Source organism: Nicrophorus vespilloides, unplaced genomic scaffold (assembly GCF_001412225.1).
Source record: "Nicrophorus vespilloides isolate i.1.1-1 unplaced genomic scaffold, Nicve_v1.0, whole genome shotgun sequence".
NCBI classification, from domain to species: domain Eukaryota; kingdom Metazoa; phylum Arthropoda; class Insecta; order Coleoptera; family Silphidae; genus Nicrophorus; species Nicrophorus vespilloides.
In genome coordinates this window covers 225,328-252,888 of record NW_017097978.1, presented here as the reverse complement: position 1 = coordinate 252,888, position 27,561 = coordinate 225,328, and the positions used below count along the sequence as shown (strand labels likewise).

Here is a 27,561-nt window from a genome sequence, read left to right as displayed (position 1 = left end):
AAAGTTGCGAGGGCACGCCACTACACAGCGTCTTTGGTCCCCAGGATACATTCTTGATCAGGAAAATATGAGTAAGTTTAAAATTTGTTTTTGTAACTCAGTATTTACAAAGGTATGTTCATAGGATTGGGTTGACCAAAACGAGAAATCATGAAGTATGCACATCAACGAGGTAGGAGTGCATATTTATTAATTGTGTATTGTTTAACACGTTGACAACGACATCACCCACCTATGGGTCATAAATTATGTATAATAGTGTAGTGCAGCGGAACGGCGCTTTACTGTTAAGAAAAAAATATTGCTAATTTATACAAATGTAGTACATGCATAGCTTGTATATGCACATGATGATATATTCGATTTGAATATAAATTTCAATGATTCATTATTATTATTGCTTATTATAAAATCAATAATATTTTTTCCGTGTATATTGAGATAATTGAGTAATTTTATAAATTTCACAACATTTTCTCACGATATTTTACAAAAATAAAACAGGATCATTCTGTAACAGAAATGTTTATTTATTTTTATGAACATGTTCACAACATTAATCATGATACTGTGCGCAATAAGTAATAACTTTTTTTGCATTTTTAGCGGCAATTGCACTACCTTCTCGTAAAACTATTGTTTTTGTAACATTCTCGATATAACTTACTTGGGTCTCTTGCTGTACTGTACCAGGGTACGTTTGAATAAAATGTTTTTGCTTTGCTTACATCTCCGTATCGTCATCATTCATTAGTCTATCAATATTTATTTCTCGAAAGTTTAGCATGTAATATTGTTCCCCATTTCTCATGAATATACAAAGCATTTGTAGTGGACGTTCCACAAATTAATTATATTATATTTTTTTATACCACTTAAGCCATCTACGTAAACAGTTATAATGTGATGTTATTTGATCAGAAATATCAACTCCTTTTTCTGAATTATTGTAATCAAAAGCAGCATCTGGCTTCAGTTTTTCGCTCTTGCCTTGAATTTTAGCACACATGTTTGTTGCTGGTTGTTAACTTGGAAACAGGGATACCAAAGCCGCTTGTTATTTGTTTCAAATCTCCCTTTGCATATAAATTTGTATTGCAAGTATTGCAGTTTTTCTTCCTAATAATTTCTTCTACAAACTTCAATACACCTCCAGATAATTTGGAAAAAAGTAATTTTTCAAAAGGTTCATCAGAATTAAATTTAATTCGTAAGGGTACTGTAATTTAGTGGGGGTTTGCTGATGGCTCCTACGATTTCTTCATAAATTGTTCTATGTCTTCCTTTAACGTTGCACAAAAATCTGTTTTTCCAATTAGTTCCTTTTCTATTTTTAATTGTAATTCTATTTATTACAAAAGTGGAAAATCGGCTAATAAATAGATTACAGGATGGTTTGATATTTGGTCCCTGCATTTGTCTAAGGTGGCCAAATGTGTTTTCTAAAGGATTGGGTTGGGAAATAAATTAAATTAATTTTTTTCAGTAAAATACTGTGTAAATTTATAACTCCATTTAAAGTAGTAACAAAATTTCGTAATACAGGTGACTGTTTCATTCTTTCATTTCTATTGTTAACAAATTTCATAGTTTTGAAAACTTCCTTAGCCTTATACAACAGATCTAAATGTTTTGCTTTCATTGTAAAAGATTTTCTTAAATTTATATCTTTTTTTGTAATGTGAAAACCACATAGCAAAGCTGTACCCATTGAATTTGTAGTAAATGATTTTCAATTTGGACATGTTAAGTTCCCCAGTATCATAAGTTCCATGATCGTACTTACTGTCTGACTAAATAGCTGAACAGCATACGAAACTTTCATTTTTGGATTTTTTTCAGGATATATATGCCTTGTTGTAATTTTCTTCATCCATCTTCTTACATCCTCCCTTGGTGCATCTATGAAATATGCAGTTTTGATGTCCTCCCAACTTGCGTCCATTCAACATAAAGTTTAAATTTTTAGTTATTAAATTATTTCGCATACATTTAATTAGATGGCATATATCGTAAAAAGGCACAATTTCTGCTTCACCGATTCTAATAACATTTGGCTTTGGTTTGAGTAGCATATTAATTGCAGCACAATTTGTAGATCCTTGGTCACATTCAAGTGCCACAACTATATATCCAATTTCTATTAACCTTGTCTCTATTTCTTTTATAAATTTGGCTATTACGGTAGATTTTGTAGTTCCCTGAGTTAAATGTATAAGTTACTGGAATTTTCCATAGACACTTCTTACAATGAATACTTGCGCATGGTCTGCTATTCCATTGGTTCTTACATAGCTCTCATCCTCAAAACCAGTGAGCATCCCTCTTGTCGGTAAATGGACCAAATGTGGAGTTACCGACATTTCGTCAAAAATTAAGGTGACAAGCCTTTCTTGAATTTTACTTTTTTCACTAATATTAGACTTGAGTGTATGAAATACACTATCATTTATTCCAGGGTCTATTCTTATTCTCCCATTAAAACTCTCAAGTGTAGTTAAAGATGATAATTTAAAAATGTGCGATAAGTATTTATAGCAGGATCTGCTTTGCTTATAAATACTTAAAGCTAATACTTTATCTTCCAGAGAATAATTTTCTCCCCTAAGTTTCTTTCCGGCATTCTGCAATTGGTATTTAAAAAAAATTTGCACATCTTCACTTAAATTTTATAAATTCTTGGCATTCTGCCTTATATATTTTGTTTAATTTTGCTAAATAATATATTCTATTTTGAAGTGACTTTCTGCTGCAATGTTTCTTTTTAATAATGGTTTTTAATTTTTTAGTTCCCTTCTCATTAACTACCCCTTTTAGTACAAAATTTTCTATATGGGAATTTTCATCAACAACCCTGTATTTCAGGACTAATAATATTTTCAGTTATCATAGGCATATAATAAAAGAAGATTACAGACCTTCCTTTTCTTTATATCATTATCATCCATATTTCTTAATTCAACATTCATTGTGGCAATTTTTCATTGCTGAAACATTGGTGTATTATCGTCAGGGAAAGTTCTCATCTTTATTCCATCCAAATCTTTTGGTTTACATCCTTGGACGCAACATACCACAACCATCCTAATAAAAAAATTTACGCCATTTCGATTCATCAAGCTTAAAATGGCGCCTCGTTTTTGTTTTGCTTCCAGTGGTAAACATTTTCTATTTGCTTTTACAGTACCAGATAAGTATGTTGTCTTTTGCAATATTTCTTCTGCTAAAGTATAAAAGGTAAACAATGTACACCTTTCATACAGCAATTCGTCAACCAATCTCATTACCACGTCATGAGAAAGTCCTTTGTTTATAATTTCACCATTTTTACCAGCATACACTTCTAGGTTGTACGTATAACCACCAGGAAACATAATTTGATGCCTTATTTGTGTCGTTTACCAGGAATGTTCTGCCGTAAACTAAGGCGACCTCGCAATAGTATGATACTTTCGTCAACAATATCTTGTTCTGGTTTTCACTTTTAAATCTACTGATAATTTCGTCTAAAATAATTTTGAATTTATTCAAACGATTTTCATTTATGGCGGTGATATTGTCGCTGAAGTGCATATATTTTAAAAATACCTATTAGTTTCATATACCATACTTTACAGTTTTAACTATATGTTAAAAACAATTTGTAAAGAAAAAAAAATGGATCATTGCAATTTATATTCATGTCGATCAATGTTGTGCATATTCTAGCTCTACATGTCTCCTTTCCGTTATTGGTGTCCATTCTTAATTATTAGAATTTTCTTCTAAATTTTTATTTGAATCGTCCATAGATTCCCTCGTCTTCGGTAGCACAAACGTTCATCTCTTCTAAAGAGGTCGAAAGACAACGAGAACGTTGATCTCTTTCTAACTATGGATTCTTCCGAAGAACGATCATTTTCAGTATCATTCAGAATAGATATTTATTTCTAGCTGAAACAACATTTGCAAAATATTATTCATGTATGTATAGTGTGCGGCAGAAATAACTCGCACATTTCAAAGCGGACTTAGGACGATCGTATCCGTGTGGTTATTCGCCAGTATCACGAAAATCCGATACGAAAAAGTTGGTTAAAACCTCAAAACCAACAAAAAAAATAAACACCTAACAGGGGTAAAAAAGGGCTAAGAGATTTATATCAATAATAATAATCAAAGGGGGATTGAAAAAAATGGTACAAATATCTCTACTACAATGCCTCGATGCTCACCCACACCACGGCATAGTGACGATTTAAAACTGTACGATACCTAATTTTTCGTAATGAGGGAGTTATTTCTGCCGCACTATGTATATTTTATTTACTCTTCGGTGCAACACTAAATTTTAGAGAAAACCCTCGATTGAGGGCAATAAGCAATTTTTTTCTTACCAGAAATAATATGTTCACTTCGATTGCTTATGATCTGAACAGAATTGAATGAAAATTTCAAGTGTTTTTTACAATTGTTATAAATTTCTTCAAAATTATTAAAAAATGTACAAGAAAAGTTTAAGCGGTTATAGTTTGTAATTGACGTATAATATTTGACATTTCACTCAGCCCATAGGCGTCCACGAAAAATTTTCTCGATGCAAGCAAACCGATTTGTGCCGTCTTTAACGTATTATAATATGATTTTTTACTTTAGATGTTGTAAGTTACGATATTTGTTTATATATGTATATTATTTATATATTTGTGATATTATTATTTAAATTTTTTCATTAAAAAACATATTTTTACAAACTTCGTATCCTTCGTATTGTTCCGCCTTCGTATTGCCAGAACCACGCACGCATGCGTGAGATTATAACAACAATTCAAACCAATTTGAATATAGGTTAGAATTTGTTACTCTTTTTTTTAATTATGGATTTACAGTGTATAAATACAATTGATTGTAAACAAGGAGCTGTAAGAGCAGTGAGATTCAATGGTAAAGTGATTGAGGTTATTATATTTGTTTTTCTTTAATTAACTTTCATTCATTTTAGTTGATGGATCATACTGTTTAACCTGTGGTTCAGATAAGAAGATAAAATTATGGAATCCATATCGGGGACTGATGTTGAAAATTTATGGAGGACATGGGAATGAGGTCCTTGATGCAGCTGGTTCAAATGACAACAGCCAAATTATATCAGGATCAGCTGATAAATCTGTGATAACCTGGGATGTTTCAACTGGTGCTCCATTAAGAAGGCTTAGAGGTCATGCATCAGGTATTACTTGTGTAAAATATAATGAGGAATCCAGTGTCGGAATATCTGGAAGTTTGGATAATACTGTGATGATTTGGGACCTGAAATCAAGAAGGCAAGAACCAGTTCAGATATTGAATCAGGCAAAGGATTGTATAAACTCCATACAAGTTACAGATCACGAGATTTTAACTGGATCTGTTGATTGTTCAATTAGACGATATGACATCAGGAATCGAAAATTACATTCAGACTTCATTGGAGGTAAAACATAAATTATTTTTTAATTCAATTATTTTATTTTACTTTATTTGCAGCACCAATTATGTCAGTAAATTATACTAGTGATGGTCAATGTATAGTAGTTGGCTCATCGGATGATACTGTAAGATTAATAGATAAAAATACGGGAGAAATGTTAGGAGAGTAAGTTAATTATGATTGTATCATTTTTTTTTATTTAAATAAATTATATTTTAGGTATTTAGGACATAAAACAGAGGACCTTAATGTGGAAAGTGCATTATTAGCAAGTGATAATCATATTCTATCAGGGTCTGTAACTGGAGAGCTCTGGTGCTGGGATTTAGTGTCTGGGAAGGTCGTAAAGCGCTTTGAACATACAATTAAAAAAGTTTTAAATTCTGTAAGTACACATCCTGTGAAAGATGTAGTGCTTACAGCTTCAGTAAATACTATTAAGTTATGGGAAGTATCTGAGATTAAAGAAGATTCTTGAAGGAAACATGTATTAATTTATAATTACCTGAATTCATGTGAGTAACATTTATTTTTCTATTTTAAAGCTAAAAATTATATTAAAATATTGTTAGAAAGATAATATCATTTATTTATTTAACATTTTTTTACCAACTTGGTATATAGAATAACCACTTCAACAAGTACCAATAAAGAATAAATTTATTTTTTAAAATTAAATCTTTAAATTATTTAACCATTATTTGTCTATTTCAATAACAAGACTAAAATGAAGAGTATTTTTTTATATCAGTATATGCCTAAATACGAATTCTCATATTGAGAATGCTATAAATAGTTGTATTAATGGTGACTCAAATAATTAAAATATCTCTTATACGCCTTCTATTATTATCTTAATCAGTGAAATTCGTATTTAAGTGATGTTGATTCTATAATTGGTTATTTAAACATAATTGTTTCCTGCATTCAATTCTGAAAGTAAAATCTACTTAAATATTCTAGATCAGAGCTTCTCAACCTTTTAGCCGCTCGACCCTACATATTTGTTTTCTGCAACCTAGTTCTAAGAGGAATGCTACATTTCGAACGAAGTATAGTGATGATAATTTTATCAAATAAAATATTTTTTCGCAAAAAGTAAATCATTTTTATATAGTAAAATAAATAATACATTTTAATGTTCTACCGTTTTTGATAATATTTCATGACATATTTTTAATAAGTTTATTAAAGAATTTTGAATTTAAAATTAATTTAATTATTATATTATTACGACGATAATACTAGGAAATATTTAACGGTGTCCGGAGATTAGTCATCCCTGAACGGCATATTAAATATAAATTTACAAAATTATTTTATAAGAATAATATAAAATATGGTGAGAAATAAACCGACATTAGATTATTTGATTTAAGTTTTTTACATCGTTAATCACTTCGATTAACGCTGATTCGATATAACGCGATCTACTATTACTATGTTGTTATATACAATTTGAGTACCATACAAAAATAAATATAAGAGATTTTTAAAAAGTTAGTTGAAAAAAAAAAAAAATCAGTTCTTGATTAACGGAATTAAAAGCATTGAAATTGTTCTATAAATGTTATTATTTTGGTGGTAAGAATGCTAAGAAAAAACAGTTTTCTTTCTTGATATGTAATGGTTTTTATAAATGTTATATTCCATACTAACATCGAAACAGGGTAGTGGTCTATTATTCTATCTGTGGTACAACTGGCACTTTTATACTTTTAAAAATATAAATATTTTGAATTTCCACTAATAACAAAATTGTTTTTAAAATTTTAATTTTTTTAATTTCCTTTACTTTTTTTACCTATTGAAATTTGATGTTTTATATCTAATTTAATTCTCGTAATTGTTTTGAATACTGAATAAATATTTTTATTTGATTTACAAATATAATTAACAAAATTACAATTCTTCGAAATGTGATAATACTGGACTGGGCCGGCGTAAACACTCTTGCGACCAATCTAGTTTGATTTAAGAATTTGGGTCATAGTCGACAGATAACCTTAACATCTCAGACGTCTTCAGTATACAATTGTGGATTATTCTTTATTTATACATCAACCGCAATGGCTTCAAATCTTAAATATATTTTTCCGTTTTTAATTCCATTGCTTCTCCTGGTCAATATTTACAGTAAGTACTTTAAAATAAAAGTATAAATTAACATTAGTAGCACATTTTTCCTTATTTTACTAAATTTTTCAATTGCGTCTAGATAAAAAACTCATAAATTAATAACGAAAAACTAATGAAAAGTTAAATGAGTGTTCAATAATACTTTAATTAAATATTTATTTAACTTAATTTGCTCTTATAAATATTACTAATGTGTAGTGTGTATTTTATTTTAATCTCGAAGTTTATCATAAGCTGACCGAGATTGAAAAGATGACTTAAGCGACATTCACGAAAGCCTGATCTATTTTGTGTTAAAGGTGTCGATTCGTATCCAACCAATGTAAATCCTAATAATCTCTCCAATGAGGAAATAATGCAAATATCTTCACCAACAATACGCCGTGTTGTACGAAGGATTGGAACTGTACCAACAAATTATACCTCTCCTAATTGGGTACGTCCAACGCCAGCTACTATGCCTCCTAAAAGAGACTTTGTTTCCATTCCAAAGACGAATTTAGTAGGTCCAAGTCCCATGACACCCAAATCAACAACGCCAACGCTTCAAGCTCAACCGAAAAGGGATTTTGTCTCTCCTCCACCAGTACAAATTGTTACTCCAAGTCCCACAACACCTAAAACTACCACAACTGTAAAGCCAATTCAAGCAAAGAGCAAATATTTCAATCCTAGGAATAGCACCCCTAAACCAATCCAATCAGCTATAAAGGATTTCGTTGCTAACGAGGCGAGACAGTCAAAATTGTAATTTTGACAGCAATATAATGTTGATCTCTAAAAATATATTTTTTGCAAATATTGAACAATTTACTGAATATATATTATCTAACAATGGTTTTCTTTTATTGATGTTATGTTATTTATGTCGTATAATTTTGTTCACAATCTTTCATCAATGTGAACATTGAGTAAATTTAAGATCGCGGTTGACATTAAATGGATAATCTTTCCCGGTGGATAGTTACTATTTTTTTTTAACTATTTAAAGTATGATTACCAGTTTTTGCTCGAAAAATTATTATTGTTAGATCTAATTTTATCTAATTTCCGTGTGAATTAAAATTTTTAATTAATGCATAATAAACATATTTGGTAGAGGATAGTTGAAAATAAAATCCGCTAGGAGATTGGAGTCAGTATACGCTCGCTAATATTATTAAACTAGTTTTGTTTAAGAATTCGTGATGACCATATCGTGGTAGTTAATAGATAACCTTCGAATCGCACACGTCTTACAAAAAAAGGTTGTTATTAAAGAAAATACATAATTGTTTCAATAATAATTAGCAATGTCAAATCTAAATAATTGTATACAATTCTTCATTGTATTATGTTTGATCTTCATAAACAACTATTGCAGTAAGTATTGATTGTTCAATATTTAATATAATTTTAATAAGTAATTTATTGTTTATCATAGTAATGGACAAAATAAATTAAATATCAAAATTCTTAAATTTAAGTAATATTTTTCATGCGTTTGCTTAAAATGTGCATTTTTTCTGTAGCAGATGCGAGGCCAAATAATTCTAGACTATCTAATCAGCACTTAGGTCTGTCTACAAGTACACCGTGGCCGGAGCTTGGTCAAAGGAGGCCATACAAAGCAAACGAGCTGCCGAAGAGTAACCCTGTACCAATTCCGCCGCCGACATGGGTGAAACCAGCAAATAATACTGGAACCAATGCTGGCAATGGGCCTCCAAACTATTCAGCTTCAACGCAGCCTAAACGAGACTACATTTCCAGCCCAAAACCGCATTTAGTTGGTCCGAATCCAACAACATCCAAAAACACAACGCCGATACTTCCTATGCAACCTAAACGCGATTTTGTCTCTAGTCCACGAACAAATATCGTGTCGCCAACACCCGTGACTCCCAAATCTCCCACGCAAGTAAAACCGACGGAACCAAAGAGAAATTTCATCAATCCTAAGTATACCACCGCAAAACCAATCAAATCCGCGATACAGGACTTCTTCGCTAATGAAGCCAGGCTATAATTATATTTAATTAACGTCATAAAATCTATCGATTTAAAATAAAATTATATTTCTTTCAAATAAAATAATATAAATATAAAAGATTGCAAATGTAACATCATTCCTTCTTATTCCTTCTTCAATAAAGCAGCCATGAACTTTTGAAGAGATTTATAGTGTGATACCAAAAAAAATGCATATTACTTCATGACATTAAATCGAAACTATAATAGTCTTTTAGGAATCTATTTTTATGTTGCAAACGCAGACATTATTTATTATATTCAACCTCACTTTTATGAAAAAAATATGCAAAGATTCAACAACAACACTAATTAATATTAACCGCTATCTTTATGTATAATTTTAGATATCTTCAATACATGTAAATAACAAAAAAATCGCATTTTATACTGAGAAAAGTAAACATATTGTTTATTATTATAAATAATCAGAAACGTTCTCCTCGAATGTATATATACGGATAAATAATGCATTTTTAAGGACTGACGTAATTACGTATGCAAACAGCAGAATCGTTAATCGTCGAAGAGTGTGGAAAGTGAAATCCGCGAGGAGACTGGATTCGGCGTATGTACGTTATTATTAGTAAACTAGTTTTCTTTAACAACTCGTGATGACCATGTCGTTGTAGTCAACAGATAACCTTAATATCGCAGCTGTATTAAGAAATCATAATCTAAACGTACTTTTATTTCCTTGAACAGTGAGGCATAATGGCTGTCAATTTAAATTATATTACCTCGCTTTTCATTGCATTATGTCTTCTAGTTATCAATATTTATTGTAAGTACAAGCTCTTTATAATGGAAAAATATATAAAAAAAAGATCTCATGTTATTGACCTTAATTAGTGATGACAATAAATCATTGTTTATATCCAGTAGCTTTTGTTAGTTTTCTTAAGTAGTAGTATTTTAATTTCTCATGCTGCGTATTAATTATTATTTTGTTACATGATATTTTTGTAATCTTAAAGTTTATCAATATGATGACCAAGATTCGACGCGTGTATGATTTTTCTAAAACATAATTTGTTTTCTCAATAAAGGCGCTGATTTGTTACCATCTAATCCAAATCCTAATAATTCCGTGCAATTCAAACCCAACCAGGATGCAAGCCATTCATCGACAACACCATGGCCGGAGCTCGGTCAAAGAAGACCATACAGACCCAACAATATGCCAAATAATATGCCCTCATCTTCAACACCTCCGACTTGGGTGAGGCCCGTGCAAGGCGGAACAAGAGATTTTGTCAATCCACTGATTAAAAATGTACCGACAAATTATTCTGCTCCCGTCTGGGTACGACCAACACCGCCATCGACACAACCGATAAGAGACTTTGTTTCGAGTCCAAAGACGAATTTGGTGGGTCCAAACCCCACGACGCCAAAATCACCAACGCAGATGGCTCCTATTCAACCTAATCGTGATTTCGTCTCTAGTCCAAGGACAAATGCAATAGCACCAGGTCCTACAACTCCAAAACCCACTAGCTCTCTCAAACAAACAGAACCGAAGATAGACTTTGTTAATTCAAAGTTTACCACGGCGAAACCAATACAAACGGCTATACGGGATTTCGTTTTAAATGAGCGAGGCACTGTAAAACCAGCAGTTCAAAACCCGAAACAGAGCGTTACCTCGACCACTCAAAAACCCATATCTTCTTCAGGGCCGACCACACCGAAAGCTGGGAAGATATCGGAAGATGATGAGTTGAGGGAATTTTCGGAAACGCTTTGGAAAAAAGATGTGAATAGCGCGTTAAAATATATTACAATTAATTATCAAGGAAAGACTAGATCATCTTCATCGAAAGATGAGGCACCAGAACCGTAATGTATATAAATTAAAATAATTATTTTTGTGTTAATATGCGATTATTTCAGATTATTCACAATTCATCCAGATGCGTTTAAAATTCCTTCAATTGAAAAATTATTACTTCTTCATAATAATTACATATTGGACAGTAGTCAGAATGAAGTTTATACGGCACAAGAAAAAATTGAAGAAAATAACTTTTTGGACACCATTCTATCGACACCAGTAATGCAGCACACAAGAAACTTCTTAATTAAAAAAGGTTTACTTTAATATACACATTGCAAGTTTACAAAAAATATAAAGTTGGTATTGTTTTTAGGGAAATTGTCAAGGGATCCAAAACAGTTTAAAGACTTATTGAAGCAGTATTGGTTCAATATGTACTCGAGGGGCGGTGGGAGGATTGGATCTAGCGGTTTCGAACATGTTTTCTTGGCAGAGATTAAAAATGACGCGGTTTCCGGTCTGCACAATTGGATTTTTTTCAATCAGGAGGAAAAGAAGAACAAAGCTAATTACTTGGGTTACATGAAGAAAATTGAATTCGATGTGAGTGTATACAGATTCTTTACATGAACAATTTATAACGTTTTCTTGTACTTTAGAAAGGAGCATTATTGAAATACCATTTCAAGTTTCACAATATCGATAAGCCGGTGGGAACTTTGTTCATTGGGTCGAGTCCCGAATTGGAAATAGCCTTGTATTCGACGTGTTTCATCCTGAGACCTGATGACGCCTGTCCTGTACGAGCTGCAGGAAATAATTATGCTATACGTACTCATTCGTATAGGTACAGGGGCAAAAATATGATCGGAAGTGCTTATCTAGAAATTTAGTCGAGAGACATTCCAAAAATTTTACATATATTTAGTTGCATTTTGTATTTTCAACAAATAAAAAGAAATTATTTTCATTAAAAACAAAAAAAAAAGATTGTATTTCCAAATCATCAACAATTTTCTATCAACGAACATCTTTCCAATGTTTAATCTGTCAGCACATATCACGGATTAGGTTCAAGAAAGATTTGTACATGTATACAGGATAATTAAAATTGTAATTATCAATAATATTAATAATGCAGAAATTGGGTTATCATCACGACAAATATTAATAATATCGTTTCAATGCTTATTGAGCTATAATCAAATAATCAATTTGTTGATTTTCTTAAACTCAAGCTTTCTTTGCATCCATTACTCTCAGTTAAAGCCACAGCGACCGAAAATATACGCTTTGATTTGCTTTCCATGTTTGTTTTATGGAATGACCGCAGAATTTATAATTTATGAATTTCAGAAATTGCTCGTAACATTTTTTCCTCGAAATTTATTTATATTTATATGTTAATCCCGATTATTACTGAAGGTTATTTTCGTTAGTTAACAAAGAAACCAATATTGATATTTAGTATATTTTGTATTGTAATTTTATACGTTTGCAATCAGGATTTAAAAGTTCATCAAAAGTGTCACCTACTTAACTGGTGCGTAGGGCTCATCTGCAATTCTGAAGCTCGCGTTGAAACTTGAATGCTCGTTCAGAATTATCATCTTTTTCGATTAAATGGTTTGCCAATTTGTGTCAAAACTTGTCAAAATGGCCCAAAATAGTTATTTAAAAAAAATGCTTCTTGAAATAAAAACCGCATAACTTCAAAACCGCATAAAAAGAGGACCGAGTGTACATTCTTTGAGAATCATACCTTTGTAAACTAGTTGCGACTAGTTCAAAATTTCCAATACAGAAATAATTCGTATAGGGTAACCAGAAACTATACAAAAAGAGAGTTAAGACTTGAAAAGAATGTGTGTACTAATATTGTCATCAATCGGGAACAAGTAAAACTTGTTTAAATTTATGCGAGGCGCGGGATGAATTATTCAAAATCATGTTTGTCAATTTGTTTTTTTATTTTAATAAATATATTTATTCGTCAAAAATAATATACAATATAAAGTAAACAATAATTAGACGAAGCAGGATGTAGTTAGAAATCTGTCCAGGTGACATTTGCAAAGTTCCAATATCAACTTCAGCATTATAATAATTTTAAAATAATAAATTTTGTATACATTTATTTTAAACTCATAAGAAATAATTATAACAACAAATACAAAAACAGTAGATAACACATAAACGTTTAACGACTCCAGCAATTAAAGTCTGTCCTTTTCCTCCAATTGGAGTGTTGGATATCCTTGAATTTCATGAATAGATTTGGAACCATCATCAAAAACATATGATTCATAATTTGGCATGGAATACATTTTTAAATTGCTTGGTTGAATATAGTAACTTAGCATTTTGTATTGTTTGTTAACATATTCTGGATATTTAAACTGTTTCTTCGATTGCATTGGATTTTTAACCATATGATTTTTGGCTTGTTTTTGAACATTGGTAGTATATTCTGAAAATTTTACTCCACTTGAGTAATTTTCTATGTTTTTATAACCGTTATTTTCTGTCTTCATATTTCTCATTTGAAGTTGCTTCGCTTTTGTAGATAACGTACCTTGATTATTCTTAGCTCCTTGATAATATTTGTCATGTTTTCCCACTGGTGATTGTTTTCCATTCATAACACTTTGATATGAAACTGCTTGTTTTTGATTTCCTTGCTGCTGTTTGGTATAAGATTTGCTTTGGAATCCAATTGAAGATTGAGATTTTACTAAATCTTGAGTTGACTTCAGGGTTTCATCAGATTTCGTACTAACTGTTTGATACGATAATCCTTGTTTATTATTATCTACTTGCTTGAAAATATCTTCATTTTTAATATTGAAATGTTGTGGTTGATAAATCAATTCTTGGAAATCTTGCTTGGCATTTTTAACGTAATATTGGTTAGGATAACCTAATTTTGTCACTGTTTGTTTTGAATCAAGAGAATTTTCGCGAGGAATTTCAGATGATTGTATATTATTAGTATTTTGTTTAAAATTATTTTGATTATTACCTTCATAATCAACAGGAATGTAGTATGATTGAGTTGCAAAGTTTTGTTCTGCGTTCATATTATTCTTATATAATTTACCATTAATTTCCACTTTAGGAATTTTAATAAGAGGTGGTGCATAATATAATTCTTCAGCGGCACTAGCTTCATAATTATGTTGTCCAACATGGAACGCATCCTCATGATTTTGAGTTATTTCTGTACCATCAATTTGGAAATTGTAGTTTTGCTTCTTTGATAACTCTTTAACTGCAACAACTTCTTTCAAATTATGTTTATGTTGATTGGACTGTATTTTTAAATTTCTTGGACTATTGTTATAAACATGTTGATTAATTTCTTGCTTTCCTCTCTTATCCTCATTGACGTGATTCATATGATTGGTAAATTTTTGTAAATTATTACCTTCATTAATTGATTGTTCATTGAAGTCATTGTTATCTGATTCAACTGATCCATAAGAATGAGGCTCATATTGAGAAAACGATTTTTCATTTTGTTCATGGAAATCTTCGGTATTGTGAGTTGTATTCATTGTATGAGAGTCTGCAAATGGTACCGACTGTTTAACAATAGCTTGAAATCCATGTTCTTTGTCGGCTGTATAAGTGACAGTTCGAATTGATCCATCGGGATCAGCAATTCGGTATTCCCCTTTAACAACATCTCCATTTCTTTCTTCTTTGTGCATTTTGTAATCACCGGTCTTGAAATCTTCTACACCATAAGAATAGGTGTATTTAACTGGGGCAAAGTAATCAACATGTTTGTCAGTTTTCTCTTGATATTCAGACAAAATTGCTGTCGAGATTAGTAACAATCCGAATAACTGAAATACTATAAATTAAAACATAAATTTAAAAATATATAAGTTTATTGATTACCTTTAGAAACATTTTTGTATGTTTATTTTTATTGATAGTTGCTTTGTGGGAGTTGGCTTAGAACTAATTATTGTACAAAGAATTTCGGTTTATATACCGAGTCAAATGAATTTGCTTAACTGGACCGTAAAAAAGGAATATTTTAATTTTAAAAACAAAAATTGAGAACTAATTGGGTTTGATTTTTTTGTGGAAAGGCGCTTTCATTAGTTTTAAATAGTTTAATAAGGTAATTGACCCATAAGTAATGGTATATTATTAATAGCGTAATTTAATTTAACAACAAAATAAGATTATAAACTTTTTACAAATCAAGAATACCAACGCATATTTCATGGACTGGTTGATAAAGATAGAAATTAAAAGCAATGTAGATAGTATTTAGTAAATAAATTACGAGAACTGATAATAAAATGGTCGGCGAGACGACCATTTTATTATCATCTATTGTATAATTAATATCTTTATTTGTAAGGTCTATCACTTTTATCTTAATTAATACAAAGCATATTTCACGTATTCATCAAATATACAAACTTGGATACTTGTACGTGATTATTTAGAATAACTTGTAGAATATTCCAAAGAACGATTACACATAAAATCGTAGTTGCGTCTATTTTATCTCAACCGCCTTCTTCCACATATACATATTTAGGAAATACCAACATATTCTTAATTGGAGGGCCGAGGGAATAACATAGACTTAGTTGGAGTGCCAAAAGAAGAACATAGTCTTAGTTGGAGGGTTGCAGTGCGAGCATGGTCTTACTAGGAGAGTCCAGGGAAGAGCATTTACTTCTTAATTATTAACTTAAGAGGAGAATTTAACTCTTAGTTAATAATTCATAAGATCAACACTTGACTTCTCAATAAAAGCTCTTATGTATAAATAAAACTAATTAGGAATATTGCATTTAAGACTTCACAACATTTGTTCGAATATAAATTATTTCAGTGTCAGTTATACCATTATCAGATAATAGTTTTAGTAATGGTAGATTCTAATAGGATGATCTATGTCTGTTATGCAAAATCAAAGAGATTCCTTCCTACACTAATTTTTGACTTACTATTGAAGAACTTCATTTTTTGGAGATCGACGAGTGCAAGATCATTTTTAATTTCCGTGTCAAAATAAAATAATTACTGGTAGGTAAAACCGGTTAACCATCGATATCGAGGGTGAGTTTTTTTCTCTGTTCTTCTAGAATCCTAAATGGGATATTCAGTCATTCATGCAAGAACTATCTGATTTTTATAATGTTACGTTATGCATCATTTATACTTAGTTTAGAAACTTTTAGCTAAATTTTATATAATTACTTAATTAATTAATTACTTTAATTCTTTCTAACGGTTTAATAAATTCGTATTCATTTTTTATTCATTTGTCTATATTATTATTATCTATTAATAAAATTAAACTCTTTTGATCAGTGATAAGACCTTTGTGTTTCTTTCTTTTAGTTTATCCAAATATGTTTACAAAATTTATACGGGGCGTTATGTTCGTACGCAAATTACATTATCTTAAAGTAAATAAGGATTAGAGGAAGGAGTTACGAAGGAGTCTGAAAGATTGTTGTATATCCTACATTATTTTTGAACCTCAGGTGGATATTCAATGATGAATTTGCGAGTCTGATGGGCCAATTCAGAAAACTTATAGATACTAAACATCCTTTAGCATAAATTTCAAAGTTATTATAATATGTATAATTTATTATTTTATTTAAAAATTATGTAAAAAGCATTATAAAAAAATATTGTTATGAATTACATATATATGAGGGAAGTCCCAGAAGTACCCTCACGTATAGACGGCAGTATCAAGCTTATAAAGCCTATGTTTGAAGTTTGAAGACGTTGTTTAGTATTTGTTTGATGGCTAATCAGACAACTCAGGTAATCAGACAATCGAATTATGTGAGTTGTAATTACCTGATTAGCAAATACATCCATTAGTTCAAATCGATAACTCACAGGTTAAAGAACTGATGGACTTCGCGGAATGCAATTTCTTTGCCGCTCTTCCTCAGAAACAACGGCAACAACATAATGTTAATTATTTTACGGAAAACAATGTATCTACTGGACCGTACAAACTTCAGGACGGCAATTTCTTGGACAAAGCATGAAAATCTACATTTGCAAAATATTTCGTATATATTTATTTATTATAAGTGCATCGGACAAGATTAATTTTTTATCGGCACCTCTTATCCAAAGCGTCATGATGATATACACCAGAAAAATGAGCATAGAGTTTGCAAAGAAAGCTTCAAGGAATCTTGATGATTTCGAAAATATTGATAAGATGTCAAGTAAAGATAATTTATATTTGTTACCAACTGATGGGATAAATGAAATGTAAATATTAACATTTTTAATATAATTAAATTAAAAGATATTTTAATTGAAATAATTACTTCCATTTATTTGTACTTTTTTTTATTTATATTAATTGTAATTTTATATTACCTGCAACTACAAAAAATGTTTCCAAATTTTGATATTATGGTCACTTCGAGTAAATCCGTATATCGAATCACCGCTAAACGAGCTCTTACTGTAATTGCAGAAAATAAAAACTTGGAACAAAATAAACACATTAATGGAAACCAAATATTATAAAAGTAATAACACGTAATGATATTTTCCCGGGTCAATTCAAAATATAAAAAAATCTCGGGAATTCCAGACTATGTAAAATAGTACTTAATTAATGTTTATACTACATTTTTAACACAGTACTACATAGTAATACTTAAACTTATTAATTAAATAATAATTTTGTGATGTTTAATTTTGTTGTTCAGTGAGAAAAAAAAAATAATAAAATGATTTAGTTGTCATTGTTGGTGCATGGTGCTCCACGGTACATTAAAAACAGAAGAATTCACGAAGATATCCATATGGAAGCACTGAAGGATAAAAAAACAGTAAGTAAAATAATCTAAAATATAATAACAATTATTATAATAATCCAATAAAAGTTTAAACTCAATAAAACTCAAAGGATTATGCCACACGAATATAAGTTGTACCTATAATGCTCATTACACATATTTATAAAGTAGAAACTATTAAGTACAAATTAAATGTATTATAATTTGTACATATTCCGACAATAATAAATATCGTGCAAAAAATATATTCTCTCAAAATGTTTCAAGTGGAAGATACATTTTGCAGCATACTATCTCATTAATATTAATTCGCTTAGAATTAAGCAATACGTGTAACTTAGCAAAGCAATATTGTACAACATTTTCTCTTCTATATAATTTAATTCGTAAATTCCTGTTAAAAAGTCATTTGATTAGTATTATTTACATTTTCTAAAAGTTAATACATTTCTATGTCACTAGCTTCCAGATTATTTAATGCATAACATAAATTTAAATATATAATGTATTTTTCTCTTTTTATTTATATCTTGTTTTTTGGTAATTTATAATTATTATTATAAAATATAACCCACAAAAAAAAACAACAATACATTCTATATAAATAAATGAATAAATCTAATCAGAGTAATATTGGCCTTAGTCTTATTTAAATTTCAATAAAAGAAACTTACTATAACTTTCACCAATGCTTTTTTTCTAATTCGTTTGTATTACAATAATATATTTGTTTTAACAAGAAATTTGGAGAACGTAAAAAAAATAGTACGTTATTAATTCTTGAAATCTGATTTATTAATTATTTAGTAACAGATTTATATTTTAAAAAATTACAATTGCAAATCGCCCCACCTATTAATACTTTCTCCGAAGGACCGCTGTGTAATTTAATTTGGGTGTCCGAAGGAAAATTTAAAGATAGCTTCAAAGAACCGCTAGTGAGCACCAACTTTTGTGGATTATTAGTAATGCAGTCTTCAAAGCTACGCATCTTTTTAATAGATTCCGTAGATTTTGGCTTCTTCTTCTTTGGCTTCTCAGAAATCATCGGCAATGTATTTTCCCTCGATGGAACTGATTTGCTTCTACCTCTTCCGACTTGACCACGCTGTGGTTCCCAAGGTACTCTACCTTCGCAAATCTAAAAATAGTGCAATTGGTAAATTGTGCATTTACATATTTTGTATTTTTACAGTATATTTTTGATATTTTTTCGGTGAACATGCGGAACACTTTGATTTTCTTAAGTGATCTGTACTCGGTTCGCGTTTTAACTGCAAATCAGCGAAATCTTCTTCCAGTTTAAATTTCTTTGGCGTCTCGTAAATAGTAACTCGATTCAGGAAACTAAAACGTTTAATTTTAGACAAATTTATTGTAATTTAGAATTTAACATTTTAAACATACTTTGGCAGTGGTTTTGTCCAATAATTGTCGACTCTATTGGTTCGCATTATGAAATTCATTTTTCTCAGTAAGTTTAAATTTTCAACTTCGATTTTGGCTATTCTCTCGACCTCCTTCTGCTTCTTCTTCAGCTTAGTCGATACGTGTTCTCTTGTTGGTGGTGTCCTATTATCAATTACCGGAAGCGCTGATTGGATCTGAAATTGAAGTTGTATAGGTGAACAATTTCTTGTAATAAAATGTCACTTGAAAATTACTTTTCTCAAATGATTTTCGTATTTCCTGTCTTCCCACGGTCTTACTAAAATTTTGTCTCGCCTAGTTAACATTTTCTACAAGCCTTTGGAACTGTTTTGTTTACTATTTCGTTGCCTGGCGATATACCTGATTCATTCATATGCAACTTTTTATACATAATATTTGAGTTGTATGTGTATTCCCATATCACAATAATAATATTTATTATAAAATGAATCAAACAAAAATATTTACAAGTAGTTAATTCTGATTATTAACATTAACTATTTTAGTGTAATAATGATGTAATTTTTTTAAACCTATCCATTTTTAATATTTTAAAAATAAATCAATTTAAAAATATTGAATTTTATAAGTTCTCTAAGCTTGTTAACTATTTAATTTATGACACAGCAATTATTGAAATTACTGTAATGAAATTAATATTGTTTATTAGTAAAGTTGATTTAAATATGTGTTTTAGCATAATAAATTCATAAATGTAATGAATGTATACGTTGTTTTCAATAGTTTTACAAACTACAAATATTATTTACATACCAAATACATTGCATAGTGTAATTTTTATTTGTCTGGATTTGGTACGGATTTGGTATTGTGCAGTTTGAAAATTTGAAACAAACAAAAATTTAATTGTTCTAAAAAACTTTTTTTCTTTATAAAGCCTTTGTCTCTTTTTATGCAGTTTATTGTTGTATATATTGACAGTTTTCCGGACTATGCGAACTAACAGATTTAGGTGTTTATTTGGTTGTATATTACTTTATATTCTTATACCTTTTAATATGGGTCTATATCGTAAGCCCGACAACCGAAAGACCGTCTATTAAAAGCCCGTTCGAAATCCCGAGTGTATCGAAATCCCGACTACCATAATCCCGACAATCAAAATCCCGACTATATCGAAATCCCGAATATATCGAAATCCCGACTACCATAATCCCGACAATCGAAATCCCAACAGTGTCTCTTATTATTATAATTTCTACAATAAATTTTTAAATTATTTTATTATATTTTAATAGGTACGATGGATAATGAAAAAATACTTTTAAGACCTAGGTCAATGGCTCTTTTGCCCGATTATTAATTGTTGTTATTTATTCTTAATAACAATAAATAATATTAATTATTATTGTATTTTTTTTCGTTGACTTATTCATTTTAAAACTTAAGAATAAGAAATATTATATAATACAATTAGTTTATGTTATTAACAGTAAATAACAACAATTAATAATCTTATTAAGATTTCGAACATCGGAATTTCGGTTGTCGGGCTTGCGATTGCCACCGTTTTAATGTTATTATCTCTGCAATTCTATATATTATGTATTAACTGTCCGAGATTCCTTCGGTTCCTCTTGTCATCGGAGCGGCTTTCATATGTTTTTATAGAACCCTTGAATAAGTACAAAGACCAAAGCTGCCGTAATTATATCCATGCGACACAGGCTAAGTGTATCAAAAGCGTCGCTGCAATCGGTTGAATGTCCGGTGCCCCACGAAATTTGGGGCCACCAAAGAGTGTTAATTACCCCGTTCTCACATTTTTTTTAGTTGGCTCCTCATTTTATATTTATGCCCGTGGTCTCAAAATCCAATATTTAATAGGAAAATGTTAATTATAATCAAATATTTTTTTATATAATTTTAAGATAAAAATGTGTTACGATAAATTTGAACCATGAACATATTTATGAAAACCCGAGTTAATAGTATTTGATGCTGAAGTCTTTATGTGTAAGGCAGTGAGTTTTTTTTTCAAAGAAACAATTCCATAAACTGATATTAATATGTTACGCATGTGAAAAAACTATTGACAAAAATGGTTTTTGGACTATATTTATACTATCTTAAAACTGGTAAATGTAGAATAAAGTATGTGAACATTGTAATACCATAAACTTCAGATTTATTGGATTTGACGATGAAATAATTATGCAAACTAACCTATGAGCTGATTGTTGAAACAAATGTATGATTGGATGAAACTTCTGCAACTCATTTTTTTTTTAAATTTTAATGTGAGCTTTTATATTTTGTTCTTTTAATATTTTTCATCTAATTGTTGCACCATATTGTAACATTTAATTATCCTTTAAGAAAAATAATATCATAATTGCGTATTCTAATAAAATATATCGCAATTGTAAGATAATATAATAATTATAAGTTTTCTGACATAAATTATTTGTTAAACATTCTAATAATAATAATAATAACATTTTTTGTAACAAATCATAGTACATACTCGAAAAAAATAACATTATTATAACAAGAAAATAAAAAACAAACACATGGATCTGCTCCAAAGGGTTATTGGCCATAGGTCTTTCTAATATTATATGATATTATAGATATACATTGACTTTGTCATATGTATTACAATTTTTATACACAACTAATTAAATTATCACAGTTATATTATTCTTAATACTAATTGTTATTTAATTATTAGTAAAGTAAAATTTATTATCATTAAAATAAATATATTATAACAGATAATTTACATACTAATTTGCACTTATTTTTGTAAATCCTCTATATATTGCATTAACAGTCTTATTGTATGTGTTTATATTAGTCTATATACTTTTTATTTTTGTGAATGAAATTTGGATAATTTTTCAATACAAAAAAAATTGTAATAATGTAATTGAACTTGGAAATTAATATTTTAGGAAAAATATTATTTTTACGACCTCGGTTGTTAGCCCTTTGGCCAGTCTATTAATATATTTTTTTATGTTACAATTTATTTATGTATCGAATATACTTTTTTTCTTTTGTATTTGTATTTTGTAAAAATAATAAATTATTATTATTATTTTTACTTTACGAAAAGGAGTATCATATTTGGTACGTACAAGAGGATGATGATACAATTGAACTGAAAACTTTTGTAATAATATAATTATAAAATCAATATTATAAAATTAGAAAACATGGTTTATTGTTTATTAAATATATATAACTCGAACATCATATATTCTATGAATGATAATTCTCCTCTTTGTATAATTTTCATATTTTTAATTTTAATTGTATATTATAAATAAGTTATGTACTAAAATAAATCAAAGTTTAACTTTTTATTTAACAATTTAATTAAATTGAAGAAAAAACTTATCGGAAATAAATATCTTTTAAAGAAATTATCATTAATAGTTTTCACTTTAATATTAATTTATTTTATGAATTTTGTTATATTTATGTTATTAATATTATTTAATGATAAAATTTGGAATATTAACAATACAAAAACATAAATATTTATTTGTAACAAAGCAAAAAAAAAGTTTATTTATTTATTTTTTTAACAAAACCTGTTTTAGATAATAATACATTGTAAATGGATAACAATATTCACACGATCACAGTATTAATTAGTAAATGAATAGAAACAAAAAAAAAACATATAAAATGGAAACTATTGAAATAAATAACGAAGAAAAACATAAATAAATATCAAATGCTCCCATAACCACTCTATTGAAACAAAGAAATGCACAAATGTTCTTTTTCTATGAAAATCCCCAATCGATCAGAACTTGTGCGCGTTCGCTAAAGTAGTCAAAGCTTCGGCAGCATCCAACTCTTCCTTCCCGTGCTGCTGCTGATCATTGTTGTTAATAATGATTGTATTATTGTTGTTTGCTGTTTTCTTGGGCCTCTTTTTCTCGATCTTCTCGTAAGTCCAATCCAGATAATTGTTTTGGCTCGGTTTAAAATTTACTGCACTCTCAAGCCATCTCGAAATCATCGACGGTTTCTCTGTTTCACCATTAACTTTACTCGAGACATTGTCCGGCTTCTGGCAATCCTTCAAATACTTTTCCATAATATGATTCTTGTATTTATGCTGTGCGAACGGATTTTCAGGTTCCGGTTCCGTCGTTGAACTTATGTAGAACGTTTGTATATCCGAACCGTGGTTCCTTTGCACCACGTACTCCTCTTTCGGTTTGTAGCTGAAATCGTAAGCTTTTCGATCGTACTCATACGTTTTCTGTTCAAAATCTGAGGAATTGTTTTCCATTTCGTGCCATATACTGTCATCTGAGCATATGCTGAAATGCTCGACGTTTCCCTGCACCTGATTGTTGTAGGTTTTTATCAGATGACCCCAAGTTTTGCGTTGCGGTTCTTTGCCGGCGTTTTTCAGTTTTCTCCTCCAATTCGCAAACCAATTGCATACCTAATCAACACATTACATTCGAAATATAATTACCAATAATAAATATATTTTTTAATCTTACTTGAATGTAAGTTAATCCGGTTTGGATCGCCAATGTTTTCTTTTCATCCCGATTCGGATACGGATTGTCTCTGCGCCTTATAAGCCAGTCTTTCAGGAATCTCTTGATTTCAGGAGTGAAGAGTCTCTTTGGCGGCCGTCGTTCTTCGCCAAAAGCCCTCCTATTTGCATTTATTATTCAACAAATCTTCTCTAAAAATAATTTTTACTCTGACCTGCTGTAGCGTTTCGTTCTGACGGGTCTTCTAGCCCGATCCCTCATGCCATCCATGGTTCTCGAATCCATGACCTAATTTTGAATAGATTTATTTTTTCTACTTAAGTGCAAGAAAATAATGGGAAAATACTTGGAGTTATATAAATAGAACTAACATGATCTCTCGTGTTGGGTAATAGGAGAGAAAAAAAACAAGATGGGAGTCTGCTACACCTTGTAAATTTACGTGTTTCCAGTTCTGGAGCTTCCGAAATTGAATTCGAAGTATCTACTGTCCGCCCATAAGCGAGAATTACGCTCGATCTTCAATTCGTAATAGATGAAATTATTTTATGTTTAGTGCAAACAGGAAAACGAGATAAAAAACATGATATTTTATGTAATTAATTCAACTCGGAATACGTACTCTTTACTGTAATTTTCACTGTCGCAGTAGGTGTTTCCCGGTGGTTTAGTTTAATGTTTTCTCTAATTTCACGGCACTTTTCGATGTATTTTTATGCAAACAGTGTCATAAGTACTTTACAACTGAGACAACAGATCTGGGGACATCTGAACTGCAACACAGTTTTATTTTCAGAAACATCTCCCGCATGGAGTTTGTCTGTATGTGTATATGTGATTCGTCGCATTCATATGAGAATTTGCTTCTGGACATCGAAAATTATTCCATATTAACGAGAGGGCATACAAATCTAATTTACATTAAATAAACTTGCAATACACGTGATCATAACAATTTTGCTATTAAAATCATATCCGTTGCATTTTCTATTAAATATCAAAATATTGTTAAACTTTCTTAAATTTAAAATTGTATATCATGTTGATCAATGTGGTGCAATATTACATTTTAATGTAATCATTTAACATTTACATTTTGTATAACACAGTTGAATTTGTATATAGTGCATCCATCTATGAGAATCTACTCAAAATAAAAGTTCTATTTTTGAAACTTTTCTCTCGAATAATCTTTTTTACTCTCGATTTTCATTAATTCTAACAAATATAAGAATAATAAATGCTCTACATTGAAATGTCTAAACATATTTATTGTTTTATTTCACTTGTAAACGTACAAAATCAAAATAATTTATTTTCATTCGTTATTTACATTAACATTATTTATTTTATTACAAAATAATATATTTAAGTTAATGACAATTGTAAGAAATAATAAAAAAATACAAATGGAAATATTAGCAATACTTTACATATATTTTTAAACCAAACTACTGTTCTGTATAAAACTTATGCAAATTAATTTATTTGTTTAGAGAAAAGTAGTTGATAAGAAACAACGCATAGCAATATCACGAATAGAAAATATTAATGATAAAGTTATATTTCCTTTTCTTAAGTCATAACTCACAAATATAGAAAGTCACTAATTCATTTTTGTTATGAAAGATCTCGTTTCAATGCAGGTGGCGATTAGAATGCTAGACATCAGCATTGGAGCTATAGGCTAGCTACAGAGAAAGAGATTTGAAAGTTTTTTATGCAAAAATCAAAATTATTTATCAACAGATGATACCGCTTACTTTCCCAAAAACAGAAGAAATATTCAAGACGTTCTTGACTTCCGCGTAATAATCTAGAAACTATACTAAAATCGAGCAATACTTAGACCTTTCGTCATACCACTCCTAATTATATCGTTATGCTCAAGACTGGCGAAATTTATAAAATCACCATTATTATATAACAAATATTAGGAATCATGTAAACAATTAGTAATTAAAATCTAACCAAGATTTCTGGATCTGTCGAGGTCGACCTGACGCAGAAAATACAAATTTCTCCTTGGCACTTCACTCAGAAACACACAAAACAGGAAATGTTTAAGATTTGTTCACTTGTATTAAATCTTTAAATTCAGATAGAATATTTCAAAATTACACCAAAACAACAACTGTAAAACAACCGCAGAAAAGATTTCCTCCGATACGCAACGTCACGTGGTGAAGATCATTCCTGAACAATTTTTAAACCGCTTCCAGTAAAAGTCTGAACGAAAGAAGACAAGGAAGTTGAATCTTATGTATCTTGTCTATTGCAAATATACATTCAAATGAAACCAATATTCCCAAAGGAAATTATATCATATATAAGTAGTCAAATAAACCCAAAATGCGCCTCGACAACATTCATTGAAAGAGGGAAAAATTGGTAATAAAGTTTAGAAATATTTACTGATTATTAATCAAAAACTTTTTTGTTATTATATCCTTTAACAAAGAATTTATATTTGTTGACAGTATCTGAAGATGTTAAACAAATGAATTAAAATAAATAAGGAATAGTTTCTGATGAAGACCAAGCATCATCATCAGCTAGTCAAGTTAATTTATTTTTTTATTCGCAAAAGTTTAATTACAAAAATCACAATACAAAGTAAATTCGAACATTAATAATAAGTGTAAATCTTAATAATATAATAATATTTATTAAAACACTTAAACTTACATAATTAAAAATAAATAAACGATGTTTATTATGCTAATTATCTTTTTGGATCAATTAAATTGACGGTTTTTTGAACCCATAAAAAACGGGTTCTGATTCAAGCCATTGTAAACTAAGTGGGTTCCGGTTAGACCCTTGTTCCTGTAATCATCCAATTGAAAAATATATCATATAAGTGTGACAACACATTACAAGTCTTTATATATTAGTCTACTTTTGTTTAATTTTAAAAAACATTTTCTGGTAATATACTAGTAATAGTGATTAAATATTGAAGAGTTGTCCCAACTAACAAAAATATTAAAATATAGCAACAACAGACAATAGTAACATTTGGTATGAATCAGTTTATTTACATCCAAACGTTTTGTAATTATATCGTATAGCATATTAATTCGGCTACAGCAGTAGTAAAAGAATAAAATAAATGAAAACTGGTTGCAACACATGCAGCATCTGCTAGTAAATATATATAAAGAATTATGATAATCATAAAATAATATAATATAATGTAAAATCAAAATGATAAAAGTGATATAAATTAAATATAAAATAAATAAACAGTATTTTTATTTACCCACATTAGTGTTGTGGTAAAAAGTTACACGGTTAGTGTTGTGGGGTACCACACCCCAAGGAAAATGTTACTATGGCAGTAACAAATGCTTATATCTTTATTACTAAATGTTTTATTTACATATAAATTAAAGCAAGTGTTGTTTGTTAAAACATAAAATCAATCCACTAAAC

At 29.6% G+C, this 27,561-nt stretch overlaps 5 protein-coding genes across 11 annotated transcripts; 3 read left to right on the top strand and 2 right to left on the bottom strand.

Annotated features, from left to right (window-relative positions):
* Positions 1 to 4,674: 4,674 nt before the first annotated feature.
* LOC108561457 (WD repeat domain-containing protein 83) lies at positions 4,675 to 6,478 on the top strand. 3 transcript variants are annotated; one of them, XM_017919398.1, is made up of 5 exons: positions 4,675 to 4,923; positions 4,982 to 5,452; positions 5,506 to 5,614; positions 5,669 to 5,964; positions 6,413 to 6,478. In XM_017919398.1, exons 1-4 carry the CDS (start codon positions 4,857 to 4,859, stop codon positions 5,925 to 5,927), a joined length of 906 nt encoding a protein of 301 aa, XP_017774887.1. In that variant the 5' UTR covers positions 4,675 to 4,856; the 3' UTR covers positions 5,928 to 5,964; positions 6,413 to 6,478. The 3 variants fall into 3 exon arrangements, with proteins under 3 accessions (XP_017774887.1, XP_017774886.1, XP_017774888.1); XM_017919397.1 differs by lacking the exon at positions 6,413 to 6,478 and having other exon boundaries at positions 5,669 to 5,992; XM_017919399.1 differs by lacking the exon at positions 6,413 to 6,478 and having other exon boundaries at positions 4,858 to 4,937; positions 5,669 to 5,992.
* Positions 6,479 to 7,419: 941 nt separating this feature from the next.
* LOC108561469 (proteoglycan 4-like) lies at positions 7,420 to 9,725 on the top strand. 4 transcript variants are annotated; one of them, XM_017919414.1, is made up of 2 exons: positions 7,420 to 7,585; positions 9,100 to 9,724. In XM_017919414.1, the coding sequence occupies exons 1-2, from the start codon at positions 7,519 to 7,521 to the stop codon at positions 9,594 to 9,596; spliced, it is 564 nt and encodes a 187-aa protein (XP_017774903.1). In that variant the 5' UTR covers positions 7,420 to 7,518; the 3' UTR covers positions 9,597 to 9,724. The 4 variants fall into 4 exon arrangements, with proteins under 4 accessions (XP_017774903.1, XP_017774904.1, XP_017774902.1 ...); XM_017919415.1 differs by lacking the exon at positions 9,100 to 9,724 and adding an exon at positions 7,888 to 8,360 and having other exon boundaries at positions 7,429 to 7,585; XM_017919413.1 differs by lacking the exon at positions 7,420 to 7,585 and adding an exon at positions 8,740 to 8,950 and having other exon boundaries at positions 9,103 to 9,725.
* Positions 9,726 to 10,187: 462 nt separating this feature from the next.
* On the top strand, positions 10,188 to 12,326 carry LOC108561468 (poly(U)-specific endoribonuclease homolog). The gene is made up of 5 exons (XM_017919410.1): positions 10,188 to 10,382; positions 10,648 to 11,440; positions 11,495 to 11,691; positions 11,752 to 11,981; positions 12,038 to 12,326. The coding sequence occupies exons 1-5, from the start codon at positions 10,313 to 10,315 to the stop codon at positions 12,269 to 12,271; spliced, it is 1,524 nt and encodes a 507-aa protein (XP_017774899.1). The 5' UTR covers positions 10,188 to 10,312; the 3' UTR covers positions 12,272 to 12,326.
* A 1,268-nt stretch (positions 12,327 to 13,594) lies between these two features.
* On the bottom strand, positions 13,595 to 19,948 carry LOC108561456. The gene is made up of 8 exons (XM_017919396.1): positions 19,861 to 19,948; positions 19,604 to 19,800; positions 19,390 to 19,543; positions 19,031 to 19,337; positions 14,806 to 15,237; positions 14,401 to 14,649; positions 13,954 to 14,298; positions 13,595 to 13,848 (listed from the first exon to the last, which is right to left on the bottom strand). Exons 1-8 carry the CDS (start codon positions 19,930 to 19,932, stop codon positions 13,595 to 13,597), a joined length of 2,010 nt encoding a protein of 669 aa, XP_017774885.1. The 5' UTR covers positions 19,933 to 19,948.
* Positions 19,949 to 23,344: 3,396 nt separating this feature from the next.
* LOC108561466 (homeobox protein Mohawk) lies at positions 23,345 to 24,891 on the bottom strand. Of its 2 annotated transcripts, XM_017919408.1 has the most exons (5): positions 24,746 to 24,891; positions 24,495 to 24,642; positions 24,338 to 24,411; positions 24,124 to 24,283; positions 23,345 to 24,062 (listed from the first exon to the last, which is right to left on the bottom strand). In XM_017919408.1, the coding sequence occupies exons 3-5, from the start codon at positions 24,406 to 24,408 to the stop codon at positions 23,409 to 23,411; spliced, it is 885 nt and encodes a 294-aa protein (XP_017774897.1). In that variant the 5' UTR covers positions 24,409 to 24,411; positions 24,495 to 24,642; positions 24,746 to 24,891; the 3' UTR covers positions 23,345 to 23,408. The 2 variants fall into 2 exon arrangements, with proteins under 2 accessions (XP_017774897.1, XP_017774896.1); XM_017919407.1 differs by lacking the exon at positions 24,495 to 24,642.
* Positions 24,892 to 27,561: the final 2,670 nt, after the last annotated feature.

Coding starts and splice junctions, on each gene's coding strand:
- LOC108561457 (XM_017919398.1), top strand. CDS start 4,857: ATGGATTTACAGTGTATAAATACAATTGATTGTAAACAAGGAGCTGTA. Junction 4,924..4,981: donor AAGAGCAGTGAGATTCAATG/GTAAAGTGATTG, acceptor CATTCATTTTAG/TTGATGGATCATACTGTTTA. Junction 5,453..5,505: donor ACATTCAGACTTCATTGGAG/GTAAAACATAAA, acceptor CTTTATTTGCAG/CACCAATTATGTCAGTAAAT.
- LOC108561469 (XM_017919412.1), top strand. CDS start 8,881: ATGTCAAATCTAAATAATTGTATACAATTCTTCATTGTATTATGTTTG. Junction 8,951..9,099: donor CTTCATAAACAACTATTGCA/GTAAGTATTGAT, acceptor TTTTTTCTGTAG/CAGATGCGAGGCCAAATAAT.
- LOC108561468 (XM_017919410.1), top strand. CDS start 10,313: ATGGCTGTCAATTTAAATTATATTACCTCGCTTTTCATTGCATTATGT. Junction 10,383..10,647: donor TCTAGTTATCAATATTTATT/GTAAGTACAAGC, acceptor TTCTCAATAAAG/GCGCTGATTTGTTACCATCT. Junction 11,982..12,037: donor TGAAGAAAATTGAATTCGAT/GTGAGTGTATAC, acceptor CTTGTACTTTAG/AAAGGAGCATTATTGAAATA.
- LOC108561456 (XM_017919396.1), bottom strand. CDS start 19,932: ATGTTAACTAGGCGAGACAAAATTTTAGTAAGACCGTGGGAAGACAGG. Junction 19,544..19,603: donor TGGACAAAACCACTGCCAAA/GTATGTTTAAAA, acceptor TAAACGTTTTAG/TTTCCTGAATCGAGTTACTA. Junction 15,238..19,030: donor AGGTGGGGCGATTTGCAATT/GTAATTTTTTAA, acceptor TTTAATTTATAG/TATTTCAGTTATTCGGATTG.
- LOC108561466 (XM_017919408.1), bottom strand. CDS start 24,408: ATGGATTCGAGAACCATGGATGGCATGAGGGATCGGGCTAGAAGACCC. Junction 24,284..24,337: donor AGAACGAAACGCTACAGCAG/GTCAGAGTAAAA, acceptor AAATGCAAATAG/GAGGGCTTTTGGCGAAGAAC. Junction 24,063..24,123: donor CCGGATTAACTTACATTCAA/GTAAGATTAAAA, acceptor TGTGTTGATTAG/GTATGCAATTGGTTTGCGAA.